The 27,304-nt window shown below is 38.1% G+C and overlaps 1 protein-coding gene and 1 pseudogene across 1 annotated transcript; both read right to left on the bottom strand.

Annotated features, from left to right (window-relative positions):
* Positions 1-6,258: 6,258 nt before the first annotated feature.
* Positions 6,259-15,367, bottom strand: LOC107667744 (beta-1,4 N-acetylgalactosaminyltransferase 2-like). The gene is made up of 10 exons (XM_016459463.1): positions 15,243-15,367; positions 14,851-15,003; positions 14,647-14,753; positions 14,323-14,360; positions 13,694-13,874; positions 13,434-13,520; positions 13,166-13,347; positions 12,915-13,058; positions 6,808-7,036; positions 6,259-6,585 (listed from the first exon to the last, which is right to left on the bottom strand). The coding sequence occupies exons 1-10, from the start codon at positions 15,365-15,367 to the stop codon at positions 6,404-6,406; spliced, it is 1,428 nt and encodes a 475-aa protein (XP_016314949.1). The 3' UTR covers positions 6,259-6,403.
* An 8,993-nt stretch (positions 15,368-24,360) lies between these two features.
* Positions 24,361-27,304, bottom strand: part of LOC107667743 (N-acetylglutamate synthase, mitochondrial-like) — an 8,338-nt pseudogene continuing 5,394 nt past the window's right edge.

Raw genomic sequence — 27,304 nt, 5'->3', positions numbered from 1 at the left:
AGAGGTGGCAGCATCCGCTGCAGAACCTCCAGAGGTGTCAGTGGTATCCACTTATAAACTCTCGTCCTGTTCTGTTCCGGCCAAGGAGGCCGTCTATGAACTCTCTGCCTGTCCTGTAACAGCTATGGAGGCCGTCTGTGAACTCACTTCCTGTCCTGTAACGGCTATAAAGGCAGTCTGTGAACTCACTTCCTGTCCCGTAATGTCTATGGAGGCCGTTAGTGAATCCCCTGCCTGTCCTGTCATGACTAAGGAGCCCGCTTATGAACTTTTCTCCTGTCCCGATTCAGCCGAGGAGGCTACCTACAACCCTCAGTCCTGTCTGTTACAAGCAAGGACACTGTCTGCGAACTTCTTGACTGTCCTGTTGCAAATGAACTTGCTATATGCCTGGGTAACCCTGTCACAGCCATGGGGGCCGTGAATGAACCTTTCGTTTGCTCTGTTAGCCTTGTCACGACCCCAGAGACTTTAAATGAAGATCCTGTATGCCCTAGTAGCCTTGTCACAGCCAAAAAGGTCACCTGTGAACTCTGCCTGTCACCTGTCATGAACCCTGAAACAATAAATGAACTCTATACTTGCCCCATTACTTCTGTCTCTAGACCACTAACCACTAATGAACTATCTGTCTGTCCGGTTCCAACCAAGGAGTCAGAGTATGAGCAGTTTGATTATCCCATTTCTGTCAATGAGTTAGATTCTCAGGTCTCTGTCTGTCCGGTTTCAACCTATGAGTCCGAGTTTACCTGTTCAGTTGTCACTAATACTCTTGATTTTGAACTATCTGTCTGTTCGGTTTCAACGAATGAGTCTGACTGTGAACTGTCTGCTGATCTGGTTTCTGTTAATGCCAAGTCTAATTTCGAACCATCTGTCGTTCCCATGTTAATTAATGAGCCTGAGTATGATTTATCTTCCCATCCAGTTTCAGTCAGTGAGCCTGGTTATGTACTGTCTGCCCATCCAGTTTCAGTCAGTGAGCCTGCCTATGTATTGTCTGCCCATTCAGTTTCAGTCAGTGAGTCTGCTTATGAACTGTTTGCCTCTCCAGTTTCTGTCAGTGAGCCTGCTTATGTACTGTCTGCCCATTCAGTTGTCATCAGGGAAACTTTTGATGAACTTTTTGTGTACCCTGCCTCGGCCCTTGGGGCCATAAATGCTCCTTCTCTGTCTGTCTCGTGTGTATCAGTTTTCCCTAGGCCCCAGTCCCCGCCATGGGATCCGGATCACTCTGGTCCGCCACTGCTCTTCCTAGGTCTCAGTCTTGGCCATGGTCTCCTGATCAGTCTGCTCCGCCGTGGTGGTCTTCTGTTCCGCCCTGGTGACCTTCTTCTCCGTCTGCTCCGCCCTGGTGGGCTTCTGCTCCATCTGCTCCGCCCTGGTGGGCTTCTGCTCCATCTGCTCCACCCTGGTGGGCTTCTGTCCCGTCTGCTCCGCCCTGGTGGGTTTCTGTCCTGTCTGCTCTGGCTTGGTGGTCTTCTGCTCCTCCGTGGTGGTCTTCTGCTCCGTCTGCTCCGGCCTGGTGGTCTTATGTCCTGCTCTGGTGGTCTTCTGCTCCACCGTGGGGATCTTTGGACCCGTCTGCTCAGCTGTGGTGGTCCTCAGCTCCACCTGCTCTGCCGGCCCCACTTTGGCTCCCTGCTTCGCCGGCTTCACCCTGGTTAGATAGCCTTCTCAGACAGCAGGTGAATACCAATGGCTGTCTTGACAAGTATCCTTGTAAGCACAGTCGGTTGTTTTAAGTGAATGTAAACAGTAAAGAAAATACCAAATGTACATCAGTATAACGGATCTGTGCATTTCTTATGTTAATAATGTTAATCAAAAAGAGCAAAAGAAAAATTGGGTAACACTTTAGAATATTGGTCCGTTGTTAACAAGTAACTATGCAGGAAGTAATAGGTAGTACTACATTAACACTTAACTGAATACTATTAACTAATAGAGAAGCAAGATTAACTAAGCAGTAACTAGTAGCAAATTTAGGACAAAGGTAGTTCCTTATTAGATATTTGATAATTACTAAAAAAATATATCCTCATTCATTTTCTTTAAGCCCCGAGTTTCCGAGTTGGGGGCGTGTCAGTGAGAAAACGTGTCGGATGCAATGGACGCATCCAAAGACTAGATATGCAGCATCTGTATTGATGGTAAATTTGTTGAAATTAATCAAATGATTAATTGTTTGTAATGTAAAATAAAACTATATGTTACATATACAAAATATTATATTATTGTATAATTACCAAAGAACATATAATGATTCAGTTTACATCACCTTCATAAATTGAATAAAAACAGAAAAAAGCAAAAACACAATGACGCACATTCTTTATTCATTATTCAAAAACACAATAACGCACATTCTTTATTCATAATTTTGTAGATGTAAAGTTTAAAAAATTGTAGAATTTTATGGAAAAAAGTAAAATCGCCATATTGTTCCGAGCAAAGTGACTTGAACGCACCTGACGTCGTTATTACGACTTGTCAACTCGTAAGTACGAACGTCCCAGGAGGACTTGAACGCAGCATTAGAGCAGAGTTTGCTCGAGTATCAGTCACGCTCAGTGTTGCCAAGTCCGCGGTTTTCCCGCGGAATTGGGCTACTTTAACACTTGCCGCGTTTTGTAGTTTTGGGCTAGTTTTGAGTAGCAATTAGGCGGTTTTGTTGTGAAAACCTGGCAACCCTGGTCACGCTTATTGACAGTGTAAGATGATTTATGGTTAGCCGTGTCGGAAATCCAACCACGGATTGGCATGTTGTTATCTCAGAAACAGGCTCAGCCATCACATTGAATCAGGTAAACTGGTTATATATTTATGTTTCAGTATAATTAGACAAACTTGGGGGGGCGCATGTCCTAAAAGGTTGAAAACCCCTGCTCTACAGAGCCATTTCTAGTTCTTAGTTCCTAGTCATAGTCTTGCCTTGCCTGTTTTCCCGTGTTCAGATTCTTGCTTGTGTATTTTGGATTATCCTTTCGTCTTGCCGTTCGGACTATGTTTGCACCTTGCCTGGACTATTGCTCATGTTGTCGGATTACCCCTCTCGTCAAGCCCTCTGGATATTGTTAGCCGCTGATCGACCACGCCCGTTTTGGATTACTCTTTTGTCTTGCCCTCAATATACCTGTTTACCATTGTCTGACCCATGCCTGTTTTATGACCACGTCTCTGTCTAAATAAAGCCTTGCATATGGATCCGCACGCCTCTCGTCTCGTTCACTCCATAACAAGTATACACAAAGTGATCACCCCCAAAATGTATCCTAAAGCATTCTTCTTTGAAAATGGTTGACTAAAGGTGTCCATTTATTATCAGAACATTCACATACTAGAACATCTTTCAAAAGGCTTTTAAAAACTACTGTAACAATGGACAGAAAGACAATGCAGGAAAACCTGAAACATGAGATGCACCTACATACCAATATAAGCAGTGCTTTTACAGAACATATCAAAGGCAACCCGTCAAACCACATCTGTCATTGTCAGAATGAAATTGATGACATTCTGGCAGTGACTGATCATTCTTCTTATGAAGTCAAGCTATAGACAAGAGAGACTGAGCAAGTGATTTGTTTTGCTAAACAGTAATGGATAAGTTAGGTAGACGGAGCTGCTGTCAACTTTTTTCCACCTTTCCAATCAGAATAAATACTAAAGAATATGAAATAAAAAGAGAGGATGGGAAACCGCAAAGGTTTATAGGTTGAAATACTCAAGAGCCTCGTATGTGTTCTCACTCTTTACTTACCATATCTAGAATTATTATAAATGTAAATTATATGCATTTTTAAATATGTTATGGGCAATTGATCAGCGTGCGATTTCATCAGATTTCTTTTCCTTCAGCAAGCAGATTATCTGTTGCCCGTAGGAAAGCGTTTTTGTCGTGTTCTTTGCTACTTTCCAGAGCAGTTTCCACTCTGGCTCAGGAGTGGCCCAGGACCAGACTTTATGCCTTCCCATCGGTCTGTTTGCTCTTAGCGATTCTGCTCAGAGTACGGACGGACAAAGTGGAACATCTATTGCTGGTGGCCTCGTTCTGGCCCACTCAGATGTGGTTCTCAGACCTGGTCAGTCTACTAGCCGGCCCTCCTTGGGAGGTTCCCCTTAGGCACGACCTGCTGACTCAGGCTCGGGGTATGATTTGGCTTCCCCGTCTGGATTTATGGAATCTATGGGTGTGGCCCCTGAGCAGAGTATGCCCTGCTCAGTACTGTGTAATGAGTAATGTGTTCTGGTCTCTTGGCTGAGATTACCAACACTATTCTTAACTCTATGGGCCACCTCTATGAGTCGCCTGTATGCACTTAAGTGGTAGCTTTTTGCCTCTTGGCAAAGCAACCTAGACCCAGTTCATTGCCCTGTAGGTTCAATACTGGAGTGTCTGCAGAGACATTTTTTCGAAGTGGACAGCCCCTGCCACTCATAAGGATTATGTGGCAGTCATATCTGCTGACCATGTGCCCATGGGAGGTGTTTCTGTTGGACGTCACCCCCTGGCTTCTCGTTTCAAGCAAGGGTCGAGACGGTTTAAGCCTTTCCGCCCTGCACAAATTCCTTCATGGGATTTATCTATCATCCTGGAAGGTCTGTCAGGCCATCCATTTGAGCCATTGGAGTCTGTGTCAGAGACGTTTTTGACCCTGAAGATGGTCCTTTTGGTGGCTCTATCCTCTCTTAAGAGAATAGGGGATCTGCAGGCTCTTTCAATCAGCCTTTCTTGTATGGACTTTGCCCTGAGGCAAAGTATTTGAGTATATAAGGTTGCTTCAACCCCATTTCACTTCCAGCAGGTGGTCTTGGAAGCTTTTTCCCTTTCTGATGCAGGGACTGGAAGTGATGTGCAGCTTCCAAGTCTTTGCCCCGGTAAGATCTATGTTGACGACAGGTGACAGGTGATGTTGACGTTGTCGATAGGTGCTTCATTCGTACATAGAAATCTGATGAAATCGCGTGTAGCATGCTGATATGAACATATGAGATGTATTAATCAGGGCGGTGCTAAGTGCTATTGGCCAATAATGTGATGGTATAAGGGCTTCAGACATTCGTCACACCGAAGGACTTCCCATACTGTAGCGACGGTACGCAGTACTATTCAGGGAACCAAGGTTACATACATAACCGAGACGATCCCGCTCTTACTAATTGGAACATACCATTTTTATAAAATAAACTTTTACCTCACCATATAATTATTAAGCAACCTTCATCAGATAATTAAGAACAAGAGTAAAATCCAACATAGGTAAATGCAAGAAAAAGGACGAGTAAAACCAATAACGTACATTTGCACAAACATCTATAAATTTAATAAAATTCCCCACAAGTTTGTGCTTAATTTAAGGCCATGCCCACTCAGCTAAAACAGGAAATATAAACCAGTGAACCTTAAGTAAATTTTATAACATGCATAAGAACACAATAAAAACAGTGATGGAGGACAACTTCAAGGTATCTTCATCACAGAGGGGATCATGTAAACATGCATATGCTCAGTATTAATGTATAATTTGAATTTTGTGTCTCTGGGTTGTAGAGACTGCATGAGGACAGAGGGTAATTTACCTCTTGAGAGTGTGTTGACAGTTTGTGTAGCTGGATGGCTGAGCTCCGGAAAACGAGGTAGCTTTGACAGTTATTTTTTCTTGACAGCAGTTTATTGTGTTGTGTGATGAAAGAGAAGTATAATAATATTACCATAACCTGATGACAGCAATCTGTGACAACTGTGATGTTACACTAAATTTATATTTTATATTGACACTTTGAGGGAAAAATGCTTATTCCGTCTGTAAACAGTTTCACAGTAGCTGAAAGTCTTCCTGACTGTATTAAATTACAAAGCAGGCAACATACCTGAATTGGATTTATTCCTCATTGGGTAAAATGAGTCACTATCTGGTTAAACATATATTTATTATTATTATCATTTTATCCCAATTAGTGTTAAAATATTGGCATTGTTTACCACAACAGAACATATTCAACATGAGCAATTCAATATTAACATGTAAAAGAAATCAGAATGACTTAAAAGACTAACAAAATTTTTGCAATGAACATTTAAACAACTAAATAACAGAAAACACCTGAGATGGTCCTAAAACATGAAGCAATGATCATTAATGGATTCCTCAAACTGTATAATTAGGCTGAAAAAAAAAGAGTTTAAGATAAACAGTATTCTAGACATTCTTAAATCCAGAAAATATTGCAAGGAATCCCACATTTGCCTGAAGAAGTAAATCATTAAATCAGACTCAGATCAGTTCAGCATTTAATTTAGTTACAAAAGTCAAAGAAGCAGAAATAACAAAACATGTATGTAGGTTAAATTCAGTTTGGTCTGTGCGAGAGAATGGTCACCCTTCTCCTCAAAAGTCCCTCAGTACCTGATGCATTTCAAATAATTCTTGAAGTAATGATGGGCCAGTTTGTTTCTTCCATCCTTTCGTCCTGGAAACCTAAAGCGCCTGTATTTGCTTTGTTTGCGCTTCTTCTGGTGGCCGACTGAAAGTCCTTTGCAGGAGGCAATTAGCAGATCTCCAAGACCATCAAGAAAAAACTCTGCAGGGGTTTAGGGTAGAGAGACAGAAGAAGAGCAATCATAAAAAGATACTCAAGAGAGATAGATACTAAGGTATGTTTTCATAGGTCAGAATGTCCAAGACAGTCCCAGAAAACTTGTTCACATTGCATTGTCATGAAACATGAAAAACAAGGTGTTTCACAGGCATTCAGTGTGCAAACCATAAACTAAGGCAATCAGAAGCCCCGGGATGCACCTACCAGTGTGAGCCACCCTCTTCAGAAACGGATCAAAGCCAACCCGTCGCACCGCATCTGTCCGTGCCAGAAAGTAGTTGACGACCCCATCTACAAAGAAGCAGCCGTCAAAGCCTGGAACTGATTGAATCCTCCTCCCATGCAAACGTCTGAGACAACCGCCCTCCTCTTCATCCCCTTCCTCGTATTGAAGGCGGAAAAAGAACTGATTTCTTCCCACTGCACCACCAACCTGGAAACAGAGAGAGAGAAAGAGAGAGAGAGAGGTTTAACAAGCACTTTATTACTCTATAAAAACCTACATCACATTATATTACTGACAAAAAAAATAAAAAAATTAATAATAATTGTAAAAATTTGCTTTAAAAATTCACAACAAGCTGATCATCTTGAACTGTACATAGTACCTCATTAATACTCCATACATCACAAAAGAACACCACATTATTTGTAGGTCTATAATAAGCAAATTCAATTTTCAATCTTCTCTCTACCAATCGTCTAAACATCATTTCAGGATCTATTGTAGCAAGTTGTTGACATTTGTTCTTTCTTGTTTTCCAAATTGCTAGTTTAGCTGTTCCAATAAGATAATTCAATAAACAGATTTTTCTCCTCATTGAGAAAATGTATTTCATTCCCCCAATAAATACTCTATCAGAAAATTCCTCATTAAATCTTCTAAACCAAGCTTTAAGCAAATTAAAAAGGTCTTGCAATCTGCTACACCTTAAAAACAAATGTTCTAGATCTACCTGCTTCCCACAAAAACGACATTCCCCAACTACTGCCGGGTTCAGATGTGCTACATGTCGGTCTGTAGCTATGGCCCCGTGAATAATCCTCCACTGTAGATCAGCAGTACGCTTCTCTACAGGGGGTTTATACAGGGTCCGCCACCTGTCCTGCACGAGAAAGTCTGGCTGTAACAGTTCGGGCCATCGAGAAACTTTTTGTCTCTTCAATGTATCTCGGTGTGTGATTTTAACTGAAGTTCAATATATTGCTTTCTTAGACACGTCTTTAAAAATGCCTAACTGAGGGGTATTAAAAGATAAAATCGAGTCCACAACTTCACCGTCATCTTCCTCATCTATGACAGGTGAAATTTTTGTTTCTGGAACGACTTGGCCATCTCTCATGTCCTGTGTTTGTCTTAATCCTATCCAAGTTCTGCAACCACTTGGTAATACATTACAAATGTCTTCCTTCAACTTTGAAACAAGGCGTAAGGACTTTAAACGTCCGCTTCAAAATTGCACTTGCCGTTTTGGCCCATGTCACATCCTTGTTGTAAAAAAATCTCTGCACAGCATGCATCCGAAAGGCCCGGCTCCTACTCCTCACATCCACCAAACCTCGACCACTCTCTTGAACAGGTAAATAAAGTGCAGCTGCACGAATCCAGTGCTGTCCACTCCAAAAAAAATTAACAAAAGTCCTTTGTATGTTAGAAACAAGTTCCTCAGGTGGCTCCATAACTATAGTCCTATGCCACAACATTGAAGCCACAAGATTATTTACAACCAGAGCTCTCCCCATATAGGACAATTGTGGCAATAGCCATTTCCATTTCAACAATTTAGCAGACACCTTCTCTAGCAGACCCTCCCAATTTTTCTTTTGAAATTGATCATTCCCCAAAAAAACTCCTAATGTTTTCAATCCGTCCTGTCTCCACCGTAACCCACCCGGGAGTTGCGGAAACCCAATACCTTCCCACCTACCAATAATAAACCCTTCGCTTTTAGACCAATTAACTCGAGCAGAAGAGGCTTTTTCATATACTCCAATAACTTGATTTAAAGTTGTAATATCCTCTTGACTTGTAATAAAAACTGTTATATCGTCAGCATACGCTGATAAAACCAATTTAAAATTATCATTTGAATTTGGAATTACAACTCCTTTAAGATTCTTCCTCAATCTGCACAACAAAGGTTCAATAACCAAACTATATAATTGCCCGGAAAGTGGACATCCTTGCCTAATGCCTCTCGAAACAGGTATTGGTTCACTTAATCCACCACCTGCTTTAACCATAACAGAAACATTACAATACAACAACTGAATATACCCTATAGGACAATTGTGGCAATAGCCATTTCCATTTCAACAATTTAGCAGACACCTTCTCTAGCAGACCCTCCCAATTTTTCTTTTGAAATTGATCATTCCCCAAAAAAACTCCTAATGTTTTCATTCCGTCCTGTCTCCACCGTAACCCACCCGGGAGTTGAGGAAACCCAGTACCTTCCCACCTACCAATAATAAACCCTTCGCTTTTAGACCAATTAACTTTTCATATACTCCAATAGTTTGATTTAAATTTGTAATATCCTCTTGACTTGTAATAAAAACTTTTATATCGTCAGCATACGCTGATAAACACAATTTAAAATTATCATTTGAATTTGGAATTACAACTCCTTTAAGATTCTTCCTCAATCTGCACAACAAAGGTTCAATAACCAAACTATATAATTGCCCTGAAAGTGGACATCCTTGCCTAATGCCTCTCGTCACAGGTATTGGTCCACTTAATCCACCACCTGCTTTAACCATAACAGAAACATTACAGTACAACAACTGAATATAAGATATAAATCTGTCACCAAACCCAAAACATCTTAACACATTAAAAAGATATTCATGATCAACTCTATCAAAAGCTTTTTCTTGATCAAGTGACAGAACTCCAAAATTAACATGATAAAACTGATTAATGTTGATAATATCCCGTAATAAAAAAAGATTGTCCATTATAGATCTTTCAGGTATACAATATGTTTGATCATTTTGAACCAAAATGTCTAAACAGTTTTTAAGTCTATTTGATAAACATTTGTAAAATATTTTATAATCAGAACATAGCAAAGAAGTCCCAAGTCCCCTTTCTTTGGAAGCAGAGACAAGACTGCTTGACGACAGCTTATGGGAAGAGTTTCGCTTCTAATGCAGTCTAGTAACTTTAAGCAAATCATCAACACTTTCAGCATCACAGCTCTCAGCACTGTATAAATGTTGATTAAAATCTCTTGTTAACTTTCTCATTTCAACTGGATTTGATGTCACTGATCCATCCTGACAACGAAGATGACACATTTGTTTTTGATTAACACATTTTCTTTCAAGATTAAAAAAGAAAGCACTTGGAGCGTCCATGTCTTTCTGTCACCAAACCCAAAATATTTTAACACATTAAAAAGATATTCATGATCAACTCGATCAAATGCTTTTTCTTGATCAAGTGACAGAACTCCAAAATTAACATGATAAAACTAATTAATGTTGATTATATCCCGTAATAAAAAAATATTGTCCATTATAGATCTTTCAGGCTTACAATATGTTTGATCATTTTGAACCAAAATGTCTAAACAGTTTTTAAGTCTATTTGATAAACATTTGGAAAATATTTTATAATCAGAGCATAGCAAAGATACTGGTCTCCAGTTCTTAAGAAGTCCCAAGTCCCCTTTCTTTGGAAGCAGAGACAAGACTGCTCGACGACAGCTTATGGGAAGAGTTTCGCTTCTAATGCAGTCCAGCAACACTTCATAAAAATCTTGTCCTATTATATCCCAGAATTGTTGATAAAAATCTACAGGTAGTCCATCAATTCCTGGAGAACGGCCAATTTGTAACTGACGCATTGCTTCTGTAAGTTCTTTAAAAGTAATTAAAGTGTCTAGTTCCTTTTTTTGCTCATCCTCAAGCTGAGGTAATTCTTTAAGCAAGTCTTCAACACTTTCAGCATCACAGCTCTCAGCACTGTATAAATGTTGATAAAAATCTCTTGTTAACTTTCTCATTTCAACTGGATTTGATGTCACTGGTCCATCCTGACGACGAAGATGACACATTTGTTTTTGATCAACACGTTTTCTTTCAAGATTAAAAAAGAAAGCACTTGGAGCGTCCATGTCTTTGATAGAGCAAAATCTTGCCCTTATCAATGCTCCTTTTGCCTGCTCTTGTAAAAAAGAGTTCAGTTCTTGTTTTTTCTTCTTTAACACATCACAATGTACATCTTCATTATTAGTTACAAGATTTTTTTCCAACAACTCAATGTCCTTTTGCAAAATATTTACTGTTGTTTTAACCATGGTTGATGTATGAAAAGCATAATTCTGACAAAATAATCTTATATTCGCCTTTCCCACATCCCACCATTGACATCTCATTTAGTCATTTTGATGTCTTTGAGAAACAAGTTTATCTTTTCATATTTTTGTTACCATCTTCTTCAATCGAAATCTCTTTTTCTTATCCAAAACCTCATAGCTGACCATTCTTTGCAACAACAACACTGACGCAATAAATTTCTCATCGTCGGGAAAAAAATTCCTAACATCAACAGTCTTACCAAATGTCATATCTAGGAAGTCATTTATCTCTTGTAAAGTATACACATCTCCCACTATCTGTGATCCCATATCAGAAATCTCAGAAAGCGTATCATCATCTTTCATCTCTGCATCACATCTTTCTTCACTATTTGATTTATCAATATTAGCACTAGCCACTTCACCATATATATGCCTACCTGATTACTCACATCATCGTTCATTACACCATTTTCACTTTCTTCTGCTTCAGCAACAACTTTCCCATTTTGACCGTTATCAGTAACGCTTTCAGCCTGTTCAACAATTTGAGCGTCATGCTCCTCCACAACTGGGGCTAAACCGTCCTCTGATGCATTCGCTACGACAGTCGCAATACTCGGCCCGGCGTACTCCCCACTAGTCCCAGCTTTATGTGGGCATGCTAGCCTCTTATGACCAACATCCCCACATTTGTAGCATTTCATGCTTCCAGTGTTAGCATAAATCATATATGCCTTTCCTTCGTGTAACACTCTAAAAGACACATCTAAATTTGGTTCTTCCAAAAACATGAACACCTGTCTTCTGAAAGACATTACATGTTTTAACACTTTGTTTTTACAGCCGAGTGGTAACTCTTTTATCGCGCTAGCAAACTTTCCATAACGTGAAAGTCCTCGCACAATTTCATCGTTCGAAATAAACGGAGGCTCGTTAGATACAGTAACTTTAGTTGTTGGAGCAATAAGTGGTGAAACAACAACAAATGAAGTGACATGTGGCCAAGTATGGTGACAGTTGGGGGTTCGGTGCCTTGCTCAAAGGCACCTCAGTCGTGGTATTGAAGGTGGGAGAGAGCGCTGTACATTCACTCCCCCTACCTACAATCCCTGCCGGTACGGGACTCGAACCCGCAACTTTTGGGTTACGAGTCCGACTCTCTAACCATTAGGCCACTACTTCCCCAAATTCTCCACTTACCACAATTCCATTGGTTATCAGGCGGCTTACTTTAAACTCTTCCTTTACAAACACCACCACAGCTTTGTTCATACGAGAAGCCGATGAAATATTCTCGTACCCGATCTCCTCTCCAACAGCCATCAATACATCCTCCACAGTCACACCGGCCGCAGCCGCAGCAACACACCTGACGCCGTGACGAAGGGAAACAGGTGGAGCTACCCCCACGGAGAGGGACGCCATCCTGTTCCCAAAACTAGTATCTCACACAAAAACTATATTCTTCTTTACATTAAAAAAAAAATTTGTTTTAGAAAACAAAAAAAAAGGAAAGTAAAAAAGTAGAATTAGACAGAAAAAAGCCCAATAGTCACCCTCTTCACGTGGGAACCCTCAGACGCCCAAACCTCTGGAAGGAGGGGGGGGGGGGGGGGGGGGAACTGTTTCTATAGCTGAAATTATCCACTTTTATTTACAGGTTAATAGTTAGAAAAGGCCACGTCATCTTTCCTGCACCATCAAGTCAAAACGAACACTAATACAAAAAAAGAGGTGAGCATAGAAAAGCAATGAGTCTCATTCGCTAATCACTTTATGGATTATTCGTATTTAATACACAGAAGAACTTCTCATTAAACTTTTTAAGAATTTAAGAACATGAACATACCTGAACACATTTAGAAGGCTACCTAGAGTATCTGTTTCTTTTTATCACACACAAATTTGTGCATATGCACGTTTATAATGAATGAGACCCACTGATGAACCTTTTAAGTTCCTTTGCAAAACAAAAAAGAAAAGCATCACTTTACTGACCACATCAAGTTCTGGAACTTTCTCCATTATCTCCACAAAGCTTTCAATCCGTGTATTGTTATTGAATATGTAGTCATCATCAACCCACAGGATGTATTTAGTGGTAACCTGAGATATAGCCAGATTCCTGCCTGCAAACCAGCCCTGAGGAAACAGATAAAGGGATCTTCCATATTTTAGTCACTCGACAGCATTATGTTGACACACAATATTCTAAAGGCAGTACCAATGTGGCCTTAAAAAATATTTACCTGTGCAGGAGGCATAATGTAGTGCTCTAAGTTGTAGCCAGTCACGTTTTGCGGCTCCAGGCTGTCGTCTGCAATGATGATCTTGATTTTGGGGTAAAACTGCCGGATGCTGTTGATGAGAATGTTCAGCTCGTCATATCTCAGAAAGGTCTTGGTTGTTATGGTCACCTGTGAGTTAATATCTAAGACAGAGAGAAAGAAGGGGAAAGGGTCACTGACCATACATAATCTAAACAACAACAGATATGTGCAAGTATTGTGGTCTTACCTGTCCCTGGGTCATACAGAACAGGAACTGAGGATCTCTTGATCACAATGGGAAATATAGCCTCATAGTCCTCAAAAGAAAAATTAACTAAGGAGACAAGGAAAAGTGATTTACAGTAGGCTATTTCAATTTAAAAATAAAAGGTAAATTGAATCTCATTCAAAAGTCAAAAGAAAACTAGACAGTAGAAAAACAATAAGCTCAGTAGCTCACACCCATTCTCTGAACATAATGGACAAAGAGGGTGGTGCTGACATTACCCAGATCTTTAGTCTTGACATGGTAGATGGTGCTGGTGTAGGTCACTCCGGAGAGCAGATCATTCAGATGTGTGCGGCTGCTGGATGAGATGGTCAGATTACTTTTACCCTGTCCTTCCACCTGATCTCCATCCAGAACATCCTCCACTGAGAGCACACCTTTCTTCACACTCAAAGACACCTATGGGCACCAAAGTGGTATATCAGGGGTGTCAAACTCAGTTCCTGGAGGGCCACAGCCCTGCAGAGTTTAGCTTCAACCCTAATTAAACGCACCTGATCCAGCTAATCAAGTCCCTTCAGGCTTATTTTAAAACTACATGCAATGTGTGGTTAGCGTAGGGTTGGAACTAAACTCTGCAGGGCTGCGGCCCTTCAGGAACTGAGTTTGACACCCTTGTGGTGGATGAATGGATAATCAGTGTGATATTCATTAATAATCATGATTGGAGATCTTTCACAAAGAACTCAGTAGTCTTGAGTTCGCACTTGAAGAACACAGAAAAGATTAATTTGGATCCTGTAAGCCCTGGCAAAACAAAATACAAAAGACCTTCCACCTTGACTGACAACATCAAACCAAAAAACCCCAAATGACCTCCATGGGCTACACAAATTTTAAAACAAACCTTATATAGTCTTCTTTTTTGTGCATGCAGAGCCAAACCTGTGAAAATGGGCAGGTTCACAATTCATATTTAATTTTCATAAATAATGTTTTTTTTCTAACCAAGATGTAAAATTCCATGAAAGTACATTCTTAATTAATACACCTCAATTTTTTTTTCAGTTTGAAGACAAAGTAAATTGCTAATTTCTTTTTGTAAATAATATATCTGTATTGGCCTCTGACATATAAGATCTAACATCCAAAAGTAGAAAGAGATATCTAAGCAAATTCTTAAACACATCCTAGATCAGAAACCTCTTTCACGTGAAGGAAAGAGTTTTACCTGGTATCACACTTTTTGCAAGAGGTGCCACTACGAAACCCTGGATGGGATATTGGAGGGGTGAGTTGGGTTGGGCTAGTATAAGTGACTCCATTTTTGTCCCCATCCTAAGAAATACAGAATTAGAACTTTTAGAATTTAACCAAACCAAATGTAAGAGTAATGAGAATGAAATAAGGGCTAAGAACTGGAATGTTCTTTGACCTGAGCTGGTATTGCCTGTACTCCTCAGACCGACGTCTCTGAAGGTCTTCCAGTTCATCCACCGGCACATTTTGAGCATTTAAAGCATATCCTTTACAGGAACAAGACGAACGATTTTTACTGGGAAATGGCCCAATGTTGCGGTCATACACTCTGTGAAACCACATAGGCAATGATAAGGTAAATATCACAGATAAGAGGTCATATAAAATGATACAGAAGTAATATCAATTTACAGCAATTATAGTATTCTAAATAAATAACCAACCACTGACCTTTGTTTAGAAAAAAAAACAAAAGTCGCCCATGAAACAAATTTGCAAGACCACAATATGATGAACAACCAAGAACTGACAAACAAATATGACTAAGATAGAGTAGTAGGGTCATACCCTGATGGCAACAGTCTTCTTGTGTCATCTGTAACATCCAGAAACCCACTTTGTATACTATAAATACCCAGTGCAGTAAGACAGAGCCCAGTCAGGAATAACTTGAAGAGAAAGCTGTAATTCATTTCTGGTGATTATCTGAAAGGAAGAAGTCAAAAGCAGTTAAAAAAGCATTTATAGGTTTGCTGGGGTTGTAAAAACCAATGAACCATAAGTGCAGTAAAGTTGGGTTTTATGTTGGACATTCAGCAAATGAAGGGACTTTCTCAAAAGTGCATAAAAACAATAAAAAAGATACACATTCCAAGATTCGAAAACATGCAAACCATCATACAAATAAAATGTAGAAGAAGTAAATTAAAACCATTAATACCAATCATTTTAAGCTGTGAATGGGATATTCACCATGAATTGTTACACTGATATTACATAGTACTCCAACATTTTCTTTTAACTGATAGAAACAGGTGTTATGACACCTGTAATACATTCAGTAACACTTTTAACACATCATACATGACTTGGATTTTGGAAAAGTCATTTTGTCTATTTTTAATTAATTTTTCAAAATGTAAAATCTATATAACTTCCTGGTCATGTGACCCGATGATGTCACACCAGTTTTAATATCTTTACAGACACCTGACACAAATCTTACATGACTTTGATTTTGGAAATATGATTTTGTCTATTTTTGGTGAATTTTTTAAATATTCAAATCTATATAACTTCCTGGTCATGTGAGCTCATATTGCCACACCTACTGTATTGTATTAAGAAACATTCTAACTTACATTTTGAACAATTAATAGACCAATTTGAAAATGCCCTTACAGACAAGCTGATTTAATGGTTGTGGGAATGAATGGTATAGTGGACTATGCACTACTTTAGGACATTTGAGGCCTGTTGGCTCATGAGGGACCCAGGTTCAAGACTGATTGGAATCATGTCCTGATTTTATTCTCCCACTGTTGTTCCTGCATACACTCCACTCTTCTAAAAATAAAGAAAAACCCAAAAAAATTATGATTGTTCTTACATTTTCTACATAAAATCCCTATTTTATGCATTTCTCAGAAAATTCCATTGAGGCCTGGACCCACCAAAAAAGGACTAACAGTACAACAAATGACTAGGTACTACTTAAATGTTTGATAGGCACATAATATAGCAATGAAAATATTTTTGTATGAGAAATATTTGTGAACATAATTGGAAATGATTGGAAAAGAACGACCTCTAAAAAGCACAAGAACTCCACGTGGCACTGCATCAGCAACAGTTGCAAACTCTTTTGAACTAACAGGAATTTCATGCTTATCAAGAACTCAGAATAATTACAGATGAACCATTTTGATTGAAAAGTTGAGACAAAAATAATACAATTTTTAAAACAATTATCAAAGAAAAGAGAGTTGTGTTTATACAGTAGATTCTTATTATTCCAGATGAGCTAAGAGATGTAAAATTGTGCTTAAAAATGAGGGACAAAGCTAATATCATTTGCCTACAAAAAGGGACAATTTGATAGGGATTTTCATAATGATATAATTACATATTAATAAGAAACATAAGCCACCTAAGATTGGAAAAAATAACATTAGGGATCAGATTCCATATAGATGAGAGCTTATTGATACAGTTCTTTATCCAATTTATCTTAAAGGTATGATGTGTGTCAGGATTGTGTGAAGAAATTACAGCGGGTCACATGACCAGGAAGTTATGTAGATTTGACATTTTGAAAAATTCATCAAAAATACACAAAATTATATTTCCAAAATCCAAGTCATGAAGCAAAAAACAAATGTAATGTCCGCACACTTACATAACTGCTCCATAAAAAATTGTTTATTGCAACATTTTGACCAACAGGTCTTCGTCAAGCACAAAATCCAAGTCAAGTAAGATGTGTCTCAGGTGTGTGTGAAGATATTACAACTGGTGTGACATCATCGGGTCACAGGACCAGGAAGTTATATAGATTTGACTTTTTTTTTAATTATCAAAAATACATAAAGTCATATTTCTAAAATCCAAGTCGTGTGTGATGTGTGACAGGATTTTGAGAAGATATCACAAATGGTGTGATGTCATCGGGTCACATGAGCAGGAAGTTATATATTTGAAAAAAAATAAAATAAAATTCTAAACAAATTCACAAAATATTTTTTTTTTATATTTCAGAAGTTGTGTATTATATGCTGCATGTATGTATAAATACATTGTAGGTGATTTGAGCTCTTTAGATAAAACAACCACAAAGTTAAATAGATGTAGGCTATTTCATTAAGACATTCAGTTTAGGCTACTTATATATAAAACAGATATATTAATCATATAAAAGTTTAAAATTGTCTTTATCTATAGCCTACTTAATCTATTTGCTAAAATAGACTGCACATGTAAAAGGATCACGTTTTTAGTGTTTTTTATAGAATAATGCACATATTTAACTCTTTCCCCCCCAAACACGGAATTTTCCGTTAGGCTATTTATGAGAAAACGCTTTCCCGCCAAAGACGGAATTTTCCGTTAGGCTATTTATGAGAAAATGATTTCCCGCCAAAGATGGAATTTTCGGGGTTTCCGCGTTCTCACTGTTGTTTGAGTTCACATGAACAACGGTTAACGTAAAGTTTCTCGTCGTCAGGCTACAGAAGAATACCATAATTCCTCCGTTCAATTAGGCCTAAGACATCGAGAGTCACGCAGACCTATAACAACCCAGCCACAACACATAATTGCGAATAACATGCCTTACCTTAACACAGAATCGACCACAGAGTCCAACGTTTATTTTTTCTACGAATCTTTGAGTTAAGATGTACTAAACATGAGTGGAATTTGCACCGCAGCGCCCCCACACCTTGATGCTCATGACAAGAATAGCATGTATAGTTATCTTTATTGAAGTGAATTGTTTAAATCGCCGTCATGCATGAATGAATGATATTTTTGCAATTTTACACATAATAATCCACGATGATCACATTACACAAAACTGAAATTGCACGTCAAAATAACACATTGTCAATATTTTTTGAGACCCCCCATAATTTCACAAATCACGTTTTCAGGGGAGCCCATGTCTTAATAAGGGGAGCCGAACTCCCCCTAGCTCCCCCGTAGTTCGCACCCTGCTAATGATGCTTGCAAACTCACACTGTGCCGCGAATCGGTCTGTTTTAAAACTAAAAACAGACGTTTTCTCATGCTGAGAGATAAGTAGATGTATGTGTGTGAGAAAATATCATATATGGCGTTAAAAAAAATAAATGACACAGCGGATGATAAGAGCTCCTATTCTCTGTTTTTATTTAAGCTCCATTAGAAGGGGCATGTTCAGAATATTCTCTTGCCGTTTAGGCCTACTGTTGCTGTCAGGAACAATTTTTTTTGCGCTCCATGGCAGGACCAGCAGACTGAAGGACAGGTTCATCCATCAGGCTGTCCGGAAGCTGAACTCCCTCCCGACCTTGCCCCCCCTCCCCTCTTTTGCCCCACGCACCACTGACCTCTGACGGACTCTCCCACTCCCCCCTCCCAAATACACACACACACTGTCACTTTAATCAGTCTGAATAAGCTCTTTTGCACTACAATCATTATATCTGCACTGTTGTTTACTTCACTGGTTTGCACTCTATCTGCCATGCGCCTTATGCTGCTTTATATATTTTTTTACATTTTACCTTATTTGTATAATTGTATAGTTGTATTTTATATTTAAATCTGTATCTATCTGTATTTATGTTCTACTGTTAGTGTTATCTGTATGCACCAAGGGTCTGAGAGTAACGCAATTTCAATTCTCTGTGTGTATGTGCTGTACATGTGGAAGAATTGACAATAAAGCAGACTTGAGACTTGAGACTTGTAATCGTTTTATAAAAGCTTCCCATTGTACCTAACAACGCCCTTCAGCCATGATTTATTCAAGATACAGCACGGCCTCTCATACCTTATTGCTTACATATTGCATGATCAGATATTCATAAAACAAAATATTCTAGAGGCCATGACATTTTAGTGAAAATCATCAAAAATGCTGGCGGTGGCTGGCGACTTTTTTCAAAAACGCTGGCGGGGAAAGAGTTAATCAAGTTTATTGTGGATTTTGCACTTTTGAGACACTCCCTAATTTGACGTGCCCAAGTGGGGATCGTTGTGAGGACTTTTTCTCTTCTGATGCTTAAAACAATTACATCATCGAATAATATTATTATTAATTTTGATATTATGCTTTTAAATGTGATCTGAACGAGATACAGCGTGATCCATGACTATTATGCGATTACATAGATAATTTAGCCTAATGCTGTAGAAAAGATCGAATGTCTGTCCAACAGAAAACCAACTTCACCGCACCTGAACGATAAATATAAACCAACCAAAAAGAATCCTAACAAGTGAAGAAGAAAAAAAAACATAACTATATAAGATCATACTAAATATATAACCAAAATAAAAAGAATGCTAAAAAAAAATAAAAATAAAACAGTGTTTGGTAGCATTGTCTGCACCTTACTCCCACACACTACGTGGCTCCAGGTGAAAATAACTTTTTTTGTTTGTTTTAACATTATCCCTTAGCAGGGTTGTTCAGTATGAGCTATTTTGCGAGGTACAGAGTCTACCCAAGGTTTACACTGCCATCAAGAAGAAACTCATTCAAACCATAGGCCTAAATCTGCTGCTATATCAGCACATTATTTCCTAGGTTTACAGACACCTGAGGCTACACCTGTCCAATGTTCCATCTGATCCACTGATCTATGATAGAGAACTGGATTGCTCTTAACGTCATAAAAAGTGAAGCCGCCGTACGATTTTATTAAGAAACATTTCTTAACGAGTCACCGTTTTTATATCTTAAGTCTCCCTGCATATTTTCACAACGCAAACAAAACTGATGTTTGTTTAAAGTCGGGATTTCCCCTGAATTTTCCCCTTCTATTTAAAAGTACCGTTCATATCAGATTGGAGGACGGAGACACACCTCAGCATAATGTAGGCTATCTATCACAAACGTCAATGTGCTCATTATGAAATCTGTTTAAATATGTATGCTTGTGTAGGCTATGCGCAATTGCACATATAGGCCTACCTTAATTTCTCCAGTCTTGTACAGTTATTCCTTGTTTATGTAGGCTAATTATGCTGTGCTGTAACGTTGTCATTCGTACTGTGCAAATGTTTCAACAATTTCGTTAACATCATGCATTTTTAAAGCAGTTAATGATTACACGTTGGTTAAATTAATTATTAATTCAACAAAATATAGGCTACTTGTAACAACTAACTCCAATTGAAACTGTAATTATAGAAAAACGCCGTAGAATTTGCACTTGAAGAGTCTGAAACAGATGTTGCTCATCAGGAAATAAAATACACGCACCACAACATCATTCAGAGAAGAAACGCTGAACTGCGTTCTAAAAGTAAACATAAATTTACGTACACATATCCTAAAACTAATCTTGTGCGACTGATCAGCTGCGATTCGGGTGATTTTAGGTCAACTAATTTCAAATCCTTTAAGGATTTGCCTAAACACTTGCCTTTAAGGGACTTTGGCCGCTACAACTGATTAAGACCTGCGGAACACGGTTCCAGGTCCAGATTGTCATCTTTCCAGAACGGCATCCTTTTTTTTTTTTTTTTTTGAGTGGGTCTAGATTTCTCTGCAGTTGGTGGACTTTATGAAACGATGAATATCAGTTTATCCATGTACAAAATAAAATGTAATTTATTTTGCCTTTGTACTTCTGAGTTAAAAATATTATTTATTTAAAAAATATTCAGTAATTTCTTTCAGTCGCAAGTTACGGCCATGCTTAAAGGTGTGCTATAAATGAATGATGCTCCGAGTCGAGGCTTGGACCCAGTATTCGTTACGCCACAATTTAACAAGCAGATTTACATTATTTAATTAAAATACAATAAATCGTTTTTAGTAATAACATTATATTTAGGCTACTCACACCCTATTTTTTATTTGAATCGAAAGTAATAAAATTAAAACAGTCGTTTTTCATCTGTAGCCTATACTGTCGACCTCAAAACAGAAATTACTATTTAAAAGTGCATAATCATTTAACTCTGTATAGCGACAAACCAACTTATATGAAGAACCCCGTATAAGTACAGCAACAGCGTATTATGAACGTGAATACATACCTGTTAGTTAGGCTATCACATCAGCAAAACGCAGCACTGGCATCAAAGACTCCTACCAGGAAAACGATCGGTCACGTTATTTATATAGCTAAATAAGTAAATAGAACAATCAAAGACTGCCTCCAGCTCTCGATTTGTTTTTACTACTCTGGAAGACGCTTCAGGAACATCCTGTCTGTCAGTAAAAAAAAAAACTAAACTAAAAAACACACTAAATCCCTACACTGACATTTTCCACATCATAAACCGCACGCATTTCAAAGTCCAGGGTACTGTGTAAACCGCAAATTAACTAAACTCACTTGACTTGATGATATACTTGTTTATATACTATTGACAAATAATGGAATTAGTAGGCTTAGTCATTGAAAATATGCATAGATTATATTGCTGTACTGACAAATTATTCAGAAATTAAACTCACCGTTAATCCACCGGGAAACATATGCTGCTCGATACCCGGACAGGTCAACAGTGACACAAGTTGGTTCAGTATCTCAAATGGTCCACAACAGTTTTTATTATTGTTTTGGCTGCTACCCAGCCAACATGTATATGTGGGCCCCACGGGGTCTCACACAACAAAATTACTACCAATATGACTATTTAAAAGTTTGATTTTATATTGATTTATTTCTTAGCACTAAATAATGTCCTACTGTAAAAACAAATCACAAAAGAGCCAAAGTGGAAATACAAGAAATGCAAATATCACTGCCTCACCCTTTCTGTGAGCGCCAGAAAGTGAGACTCACGATTTGTATTTTCATGCCATATTGAATTCCACTGTTCTGTTGCACTGAACTTGGATGGAAAAGATTACATTGTGGCATTAACATCCCAGTTGTGACATCAGAATTGCTATTTAAGAAACCAAAAGTGTCTGAAATGGGCTAAATAAAACTTCGGTCACTCCGAACTCATATGACTCACTTTCTTGAGTAGAACACAAAAGAAGATATTTAGATGCTCAAGCTGTTTTTTCCCCATGAGGTCCAGGGGAAGATGACTCAAAACTCCTTTTGTGTTTCACTCTAGAAAGCAAGTCTTATGGGCTTGGGACAACATTTGAATTGTTACCAATAGTACTCCAAGTCTCTGTGAAGATATGAAGCTCGATATGTATACAGTGCGTGTTGTTTCACGACCCTTGAGGTTGCTGAAGTGGTTTAGCTTCTGTTGCGATCAGTGGGTTACTTTGGAAATGTAATAGGTTACAGATTACCCTAGTTACCCTATTAAAAATGTAATAAGTAGTGTAACTATTTCAACTAGTTTATTAAAGTAATGTAACTCATTACAATTGATTACTTGTTGATTACTTTTCTAAATTTCTAATGAATGTTTTCAATAGTTTAATCATTTTCAAACATTTAAACCAGGCAGGGTTAACCTTACAGTAGCACTCAAGGCTGATTACTGTCAGACTTTCAAAAGTCTTCATCATTTGAATTAAAATTTTATTTTAAGATTGAATTTAATTTTACGGCACAGCCTCCACAAAATCAGACTTTAGCACCTCTTTTTACTTTTGAGATCGTTATGAGGTTAAATACAGATTTAAAATCATAAGAAACAATTTAATAGCAATGATACTGTTTTTGAAATCAAATTTTTGCATAGCCTTGACATGAAACACTGGAATCTAACAATGCCTTGGAAAAAACTTTTAATCTTAAAAAATAAAGCATACATACATAAACCCAAATAGGAAATTAAACAGTTATTGAATAAGCATGTGTCCTATTCTGTATCCTAAACGCCTGAAACATACATTACCGGTCAAAAGTTTGGGATCAGTAAGACTTGTAATGTTTTTTAAAGAAGTCTCTTATGCATCAAGGCTGCATTTATTTGATCAAACATACAGAAAAAAAATGTAATCTTGCAAAATGTTATTACAATATAAAATAATGGTTTCTATTTTAATATAACGTGTAATAATACATGACATGTTTACCCATACTCGGAATTAGTGCTCTGCATTTAACCCATCCTAAGTGCACACACACAGCAGTGAACACACACACACCGTGAACACACCCCCGGAGCAGTGGGCAGCCATTTACGCTGCGGCGCCCAGGGAGCAGTTGGGGGTTCAAGGGCACCTCAGTGTACGAGACTCGAACCCGCAACCTTTGGGTTACGAGTCCGACTCTCTAACCATTAGGCCACGACTTCCCCTATACTTATAGTATAATATACTTTAAAATATAATTTATTTCTGTGATGCAAAGCTGAATTTCCATCAGCCATTACTCCAGTATAAAGTGTCACATGATCCTTAAGAAATCATTCTAATATGCTGATTTATTATTAGAATTATCAATGTTGGCAACAGTTATGCATCTAAATATTTGTTGGGAAACTGCGATGCTTTTTTTCAGGATTCTTTGATGAATAAAAAGTTAAAAAGAACAACATTTATTCAAAATATAAATATTTTCTAACACTATAAGTAAATCAGCATATTAGACTGATTTCTGAAGGATCATGTGACACTGAAGACTGGAGTAATGATGCTGAAAATTCAGCTTTGATTATAGGAATAAATTACATTTTAATGTATATTAAAATAGAAAAACGTTATTTTACATCATAATAATATTTCACAATACTACATTTTTTCCTGTATTTTTGATCAAATAAATGCAGCCTTTATGAGCAAAAGAAACTCCTGTAAAAACACATTAAAAATCGTTCTGATCCCAAACTTTTGACCTGTAGTGTAGGTGTCTCACATTTTAGAGCAGTCAATGTAATTTATGAAAGAAATCAATTAAATCTGTATGTGTGTGTGTGAAAAATTCAGATGTAACCCCCTTTGTAATCGTTTTCATAAGTAACTGTAATTTAATTGCACATTTTTTCTCAGTAACTGTAACAATTACATTTATTTTGTAATGAACATAATTCCGTTATATGTAACTGGTTACTCCCCAACACTGGTTGCGATGTGAGAGCAGGAGGAGTCAGGAAGGTACTTGGCGTACTCCACCAACTCGTAAGACTCACGGGATGTCCGAAAGACCGAGCCAGAATACAATCCAGCGACCATTTACGAAACTGCCATCACAGTGCTTGAAGAACCTGAGGATTTGAAAGCAGATAAGACATTAATGATAAATGGGCAAAGACTGGGAATCACAACAGGGCAACGTGGAGGACAAAACACACCAGGGATTGATGCGGTTTGTAGCGCGGGATCTCCAGAAGGGCTTGCCCAAGTCCTGACGAATACACTCCCACAAGATCTGACCGGTTCCCTGGCCTTGTTTACTGCTGCTGACCACAAATTTGTCCAGGTATGGAGTGCCGCTGTTCACAGGCTCTGTGGTGATTATAGCAGCCGCACTGTACCTGCAACAGAACGCAAGTGCAGATTCATTAAGCTCATATTCCAGAAGCAGAATACTTTAAAACTATGTCCCTGGTTCACCACAAGGGTGAAATGCCATTAAAAACAGTGCAACTGTGGCATGTAATGGAGTGTGTTTGGTATGCCGTGTCATGAGTGAGTTGTATTTAACCATCAATCTTGTTTGTCACATGAATGTCTGTTTAGAACATGCCTATCAATGAGCTGCATGTGATTGTACATGACAAAATCATAAAATACACATTTATATGAACCTTTTTTGCATGTCAAAGTCATTTTTTACATGCCTCGTCAAATTTATTTTTGCAAATTCATCCAGGTCTGAAAATATTAGTAACTTATTTTTAAAAATGATTCATTTCATAAATTGTAGCTAATCTTCAGCCAAATAATTTAATGATAACTTGTGAGAATGTGATCACAAGCATTGCTTTCAAAAATACAATTAACAATAATAATACTATTTATGTTAAATATTAAACCTTGTCCTCACTCAATTATGTAAATATTACATTTCCTATTTATTTACTCTCATTTCCCAAAGATTCAACTTTCTGGTTACAGGGAGCAATTTGTGTCACTTTTGACAGGTCTTTTTTCTTTGGCTATACAGAATAAATGAGGCTTGACATATATAAACAAACAGGTAAATTGAATGCAGCCTGCCCTTAAAGGGGTCATATGACGTTGCTAAAAAGAACAGTATTTGGTGTATTTGGTGTAATGAAATGTAAGTAGTTTCACTTTCACAACGAAACACACAGCGCCTTCACGACATGGCGGCAGCAACAATACTACAGCGAGAATAAAAGTTATGCCTTCTTTCTTTGCGTGAACATTTGGGCGGCGTTATGCAAATCTTCCCACATTGTGACGTAGATATGTGGGGGCGTGTGAGAACGAGCCATTTTAGGTAGGTGTGGCTGACTCTTAACTTTTATAAAGAATATCTCTTTGGATTTGAGACTTTAGTCTTTGCAACTTTACAGATCTTCTTTATGCACCAAGAGCTTGTAACACTCCAAAGAGAAATTAAAAATTGAAATCGCATCATATGACCCCTTTAAGAGAAGCTATATAATCCTCTCTAAGGTTCTTCTCAAAAGACTTGTTAATCAGAGCTAAGAGACGGTCAATGTCAATGTCTAGGCTACTGTATCTGTGAAGAGTGAAGATCCTCACATGAGATACTATGGTAAAAGAATGATTAAATCAGAATTTACTCACCCATATGTCAGTCCAATCCTGTATGCTGATATTTGTTCCACTGAACAGGAGAATATTTTTCAGGTCTTTTCCATACAGCTAGTTTATTTTTACAACCGCTGTCATATTAGTTATTCTGGATTATTACAATAGCTTTGCATAAAGAACGGACCAGAACTGAAGTTGTTTTTCACTGCTAATCTTTGCCATGTTTGACGTCACTGATGTCAGATGACATGGCTGAGAGTAAATAATGACTGATAATTGTATTTATTTTTACACACAGTGAACACACATCTTAAAATGTTTGCTTCAAATGACCGATGGTCTAATAATACAGTACTTCTGAATGTGGTAATGAAAACCTGAGTACATTTCAACCTGTGAAAGGTTCCATTTGGTGGAAAATCTGATTTTTCTTATTTGGCAACATCTAAAAAGGGAACACTAAATGTCATACCTTTGAATGGGATCTCCATTTTTAAATTGGGTGCCTGAGCCTGAAATACGGATAAAACAAAGACACATTGTGGGTGTAAGACATACAAATATAGGTAAAAGTTTGCGCTTTTTATTTGGCCTAAGATATTCTGTTATCACTAACCAACTCTAAATTGTTATTAGTCAACCTTGTCAAATCCACTACATTCAGCAGCCGTAGTGGGTCGCAGGTGTGAAAAAAAAAAAAAAAGATGTTCCTCACGGGGTTGCGTGTGATCTGAGTCACGGTCTTTGACTTTGACAAGTCTTATTAGTCTCAGTAGGTGTGTGTGTTTTCTCTCAGCCCTGTGGCTGAAGAGCTCAGTGAGAAGCGTGTCCGCTGAGGTGAGGACAGCAGAGCTCTCCACCGGAAGCAGAACTCAGAACGGACAAATCTCCCGGCAATGACACCAAACCCATCACCTGAACAAATAAAGCATGAATTTAATTAGGAACCATTTAGCCCGTGATGTTTCAAGTTTATTAATTTTTTTATGTAAACTTAACCAAGAGAAAGTATTAAATGTAAAGTACTGCATCTGAAGCTGCTGCATATCATCCAGAAATGTTATTCACGTTTTCTAACACACTTTTGTAACAACAAATTGCAACACTACCACCTTGTGTTCACTTTACGCTATTGAAGCAAATGTTAACAATCATTCGTTGAACCTATTTTCTGAGCTCTCATGATGAACCACATTTTTATTTAGGGAATAAAACCACGTATTTGGGTGAAAAACCAAACCTGGTTACAATGCATAATATGACAGTTTAAATATATATATATATATATATTTTTTTTTTATTT

The sequence above is a fragment of the Sinocyclocheilus anshuiensis genome, unplaced genomic scaffold (assembly GCF_001515605.1).
Source record: "Sinocyclocheilus anshuiensis isolate Anshui unplaced genomic scaffold, SAMN03320099.WGS_v1.1 scaffold1563, whole genome shotgun sequence".
In the NCBI taxonomy this organism is placed as follows: Eukaryota; Metazoa; Chordata; class Actinopteri; order Cypriniformes; family Cyprinidae; genus Sinocyclocheilus; species Sinocyclocheilus anshuiensis.
This window is presented reverse-complemented; position numbering and strand designations above follow the sequence as displayed.

What these genes read in the sequence shown, in the direction of transcription:
- LOC107667744 (XM_016459463.1), bottom strand. Translation starts at nt 15,367, where the DNA reads ATGAATTACAGCTTTCTCTTCAAGTTATTCCTGACTGGGCTCTGTCTT. An exon ending in AGAAGACTGTTGCCATCAGG is followed by an intron (nt 15,004 to 15,242) that starts GTATGACCCTAC and finishes GTGGTTTCACAG; the next exon opens with AGTGTATGACCGCAACATTG. An exon ending in TCTGTATGACCCAGGGACAG is followed by an intron (nt 13,348 to 13,433) that starts GTAAGACCACAA and finishes TCTCTGTCTTAG; the next exon opens with ATATTAACTCACAGGTGACC.